The sequence below is a fragment of the Eschscholzia californica genome, unplaced genomic scaffold (assembly GCF_041429995.1).
Source record: "Eschscholzia californica isolate CP2 unplaced genomic scaffold, dmEscCali1.0.p SCAF_2, whole genome shotgun sequence".
Classification (NCBI taxonomy): domain Eukaryota; kingdom Viridiplantae; phylum Streptophyta; class Magnoliopsida; order Ranunculales; family Papaveraceae; genus Eschscholzia; species Eschscholzia californica.
In genome coordinates, this window is record NW_028238309.1 from 16,518,107 (window position 1) to 16,522,675 (window position 4,569).

At 35.9% G+C, this 4,569-nt stretch overlaps 1 protein-coding gene across 1 annotated transcript; it reads right to left on the reverse strand.

The window, feature by feature from the left end:
- Nucleotides 1-211: 211 nt before the first annotated feature.
- Nucleotides 212-1,954, reverse strand: LOC147556554 (UDP-glucuronate 4-epimerase 1). The gene has a single exon (XM_086664566.1). It carries the CDS (start codon nucleotides 1,679-1,681, stop codon nucleotides 383-385), a length of 1,299 nt encoding a protein of 432 aa, XP_086520692.1. The 5' UTR covers nucleotides 1,682-1,954; the 3' UTR covers nucleotides 212-382.
- Nucleotides 1,955-4,569: the final 2,615 nt, after the last annotated feature.

A 4,569-nucleotide genomic window follows, 5' to 3' on the forward strand; every position in this document is an offset into this window, starting at 1 on the left:
GAACGGTACGAGTTGAAATTTTCAGATATGGCTCTAGGAGGGAGAATCCCCTTGGTTCACCTATCTTAATAAAGTATATTGTAGCGGTTGAATCTAACTCATTTCTCATGGAGCTAAATGTACGAATTTGCTACACGTGTATTGACCACCGACACCATAGTCCATGAAGTAAAAGCAATTTCCGATATAGAATCAAATAACACAATTACTCTTTAATCCCAAACGCTTCATTTAGGATAATAAAAACAGTACATTTTACATTCAAAGAAAAAAAAAAACTAAAATTGGGGGAGAACAAAGCGTCTTCTTTTTACTCACCCCAAGAAAAGAATCAGATATTTTTCTCTTTTCTAACACACAAAAGTACCGAATAAGATAAAATTTAGTTTACAGATTTGTCAACATTGTTATAACCATAATACGAAAGATACCATCTAACAAACTTCTTCAAACCAGTTTGCAAATCAGTTGTAGGTTTATATCCGAACTCTGTTCGAGCATGACTAATATTAGCATGAGTAAACGGCACATCTCCGTTACCCGGCATGTCAATAACGTTTTTCTTCGCTTTTGTTTTCAAATGACGTTCCAAAATCGAAACCAAAGTTGGTACCGTAACGGGCGATGTATTTCCAAGGTTAAAAATACGGTACAATGCCGGACCTGTTTTTTTCCCACCAGTTCCAGTACTTTTCCCACTTGTATCTAATGAACCCAAACACCCCTTAACAATATCATCAATATAAGTAAAATCTCTAGCTAAATCAACCCGATTTTTACCCCGATATACCGTTATTGGTTTTCCTTGTAAGATATTTCGAGTAAATGAAAAATACGCCATATCCGGTCTTCCCCAAGGACCATAAACAGTAAAAAAACGTAAACCAGTAATTGATAAACCATAGATATGATTATATGTATGAGTAATTTCTTCACCTGCTTTTTTCGTAGCGGCATATAAACTAGCAGGTTGATCCGTTTTATCGGATTCAGAAAACGGTACTTTTTCATTTAATCCGTACACAGAACTCGAGGAAGCCCAAACAATGGACGGTTGAGGATTAGCCGATTTACAAACTTCAAGAAGAGTAACTAAACCAGCAATATTGCTATGAACATAAGAATTAGGGTTTTCCATAGCGTAACGAACACCTGCTTGAGCAGCTAAATGCATAACGTGTGTGAAAGCAACCACATCAAAAAGCTTTGATAGTAATCGGACATCATTAATATCACCTTCAACAATGAAAACTCCATTACTAGTTAGAAGAGATTTTCTTGCTTTTTTCAAAGAAGGGTCATAATAATTGTTAAAATTATCAATACCCACAACTCCATCTCCTCTTTTTTTAAGAGAGAGAGAAACATGACTACCAATGAAACCAGCAGCACCAGTAACTAATACAGACATACCTTTTGATCTAGAGATCTGTGCTGAATTTCTTACTTGTTTTTCCCATTGAATTCCACCCCATGAAACTGTAAAATATTTGCTACTTGTATCAACAAAACTTTGAAAACTTAGATATGAAGCTGTTAATGCTATTAAAAATAAAGCCCATAAGAACATTGTACTTGTTGAAGCAAAACATCTGTAAACTTGTCGATTCATATTGTTTGATCTGTCGATTTTTACTTTTCCTGGTGTTGATGGGAACAATTCTTCTTCTAATGATCTCATTATTTCTGGGTTTGATCTAGATTTCCAATTCTCTCTCTAGATTTCTAGATTTCTAGATTTGTTCTTCCTTCTTCTTCTTTCTCTCTCTAGAATTTGATAAACAGATGCAAAGAGAAAATGAGGGGTCTAATTTTTCTCGTTTATGCACCTGCTAATTTGAGTAAGGGAAACATGAGGCTTATATAGCGGATTGCCGACAATTTTAACGCGTTAACGGCGTTAACTTAATGGTGTTAACTACTAAAAGAAGAGATTCAGATAATAGTATATGAAATGACAGGTCAGATCATTTTATCTTTGCACCCTTAATATTTACTTATATTTGTCTCCAGACCTTAAGTATCAAAATCCCACTTGGATTAGTCCCTTTGTTTGTAAATTGACCCTTTTATCCTTGTTTGGGAAAAATTGATATTGGCATATTCTTTGGATTATTCAGTTTGGATTGTGTACTACTTACTCATATATATATAGTGTACTCAATTGAGATTTGGCAATAATGTGATTTATGTCCAGGAAATAGAAGGTTTTGCCAATTTATGTAGAATTACACGTTATAACTAGTTAGAATAAACTGTTTATGCAATAAGCGTAAGGGTGGATAGATTGCCTATCCAAACTCATACCATGGTGTTTTTATAAGGGGCGACCGAGAAAGAAAATTATGAGGCCACGAAAGAAACTATACACTATGAATCCAAGTCTGAAGGTGAGGTAAAACTGTAGAAGATAAAGGTGAATGTACCTGACATGACTAATTATTAAGCAACAACCCGACAGTGTAAAGCCAAGCTGGATGTAGAAGACAAAATGAAGAAGAGAAAGTCACGATGATAGAGAGACCTTCCACTCTCATCCACCCCAAAGTATACCTATTCTAGGTTGCTTCCTGGTTTGGGCTTAGAAAAAATGCCCCTGATACTTCCATAGCAATTTAAAGGACCTCTAATATAAATTCGATTTATTTTTCAGATCTGAAATCTATGTTGGACTTCAATTCAGATTTTAGATATTTATTTTTTTATTTATAAAAAAATCTGAAATCTTGACCGAACTAACTTAACATCTGAATGGCCCAAATAAAGACCTACGTTTCAAACTTTAAAACAAGCCTGAAATGAAAGTTTAATATCTGAAATAACAAGTATACCCCTACTCCCCTGCCAAAAAATGGAATTCTTTTTTCTTCCATCTTTTTACATCACTGGCTACTACCACCACCGACCAGAACCACCACCACTCTCTCCTTCCTTCTCTCACTCTTTAGGTCTCTCTATGTAGCTCTGCATCTCTTTCTTAAGAAGGTTCATTTGAACACTCAGCCAGAACCAGTAACAATGAGGGCAAGAGATTTACTAGTACTACATGAGGTGTTGGACTTTCTGGTAACCATGGTGGTAAATGGCCAAGAGATCATTTACCACCCATTTTCATTCACATGGTTTCTTGCTTCACACCATTTTGATATATGAGAGTTCCCCAAAGCATGAGCATTACCTGCTCCACTCATCGCCAATTGTATCTCATAGGCCAAGAGATCAGTCGTTGATGAAAGACCAGGGAACGGTTCAGCTGCTGCTGCATTTAGTATTCTGGTGAGGGTAGAGGAGTCGAACTTGTTCCTTGTAGAGTTGATTTTTTACCCCACGAGCATTGGCGAAAAAATCAAGATTCTGTACATCACACATGATGATACAAAAAGTGGCCATCAATTCACTAAGGTCAGTGAGTCAAGAAAAGACCATAGGCCCGTGGGTCATCCCGCGTCAAATCAACAAGGAACTTAGGCGCCTAAGCTATGTCCTGACTCAAATACAACCGAGTCTCCTCTGGGATTTACGAGAAGGATAGGTAAGTCCACGTAAGCAAGGGAATACATAACCCACTTGCACTAGATCCTCTGTGTTTTTTTTTTTTGTTGAGGGATATCCTCTGTGTTTGCAAATTGACCTTTTTATCTGTGTCTTTGAAAAATTGGTGTTGGCATCTTCTTTGGATTACTCAATTTCGATTGTGTACTTGGTCATATATAGTATACTCAATGGAGCTTGGCAGTAGTGTCATCTTTGTACAGGAAATGGAAGGTAATTTTTCAATTTAGGTAAGAACTAGACGTTATAACTAGCTAGGGTTAACTGTTTATACAATAAGTGTAATCAACTGTTGGTGCCTGTTAGAAATTTAAATTGTCCTCCAATAATGAATTTCTTGAAGAAAAATGATAGAAGATGGGATAAAAGTGGACCTACTCCAAACCCATACAGAAATCAATCGTCAATCAAGCGTGAAAAAATCCATCAAGAGAGAGAGAGAGAAAAACAAATTGACTCGAAAATCTAGACCGTTGATTTTGTAAAGGTCTAGAACAAACTCTAACTTGTAGTCTCTTCTAGCATTGTTCTTTTTCGAATGCCTGATGATAAGATACGAGCTAGTTGTGGAACTCTTTACTTTGTGTCCTTTTCAACATGATTCGAGCCATAAATCAAGCATCTATCACTCATTAAAAACACATCGTATACCAATCATGGGTTTCTTATAGGACTATGGAATGTATTGAATCATGTACGTGCACACTTTCGTCAAACACATTATAATGGTGTATGTATGTCCACAATATGTACACAATACTGTGGTATATTTGTAAGTGTGAGTCACTGGTAATTTATCAAAAGTTAGTGTCCAAATCCCATCCAACTCGTACACCTTTTCATATTTTTACAGGTTAAGACAGTCCGACTCTCATGCAAAATTCGAAGAGCACTGAGTGATAATTTATCAACTTTTTTTTTTGTTAAAATGGCCTTATCTTTAACACAAAATTGGTTCAGTTTGAGATTTTTTGTATAACATTTTCAATTTAGTCTTCGGTTAAACTTGAAGAATTC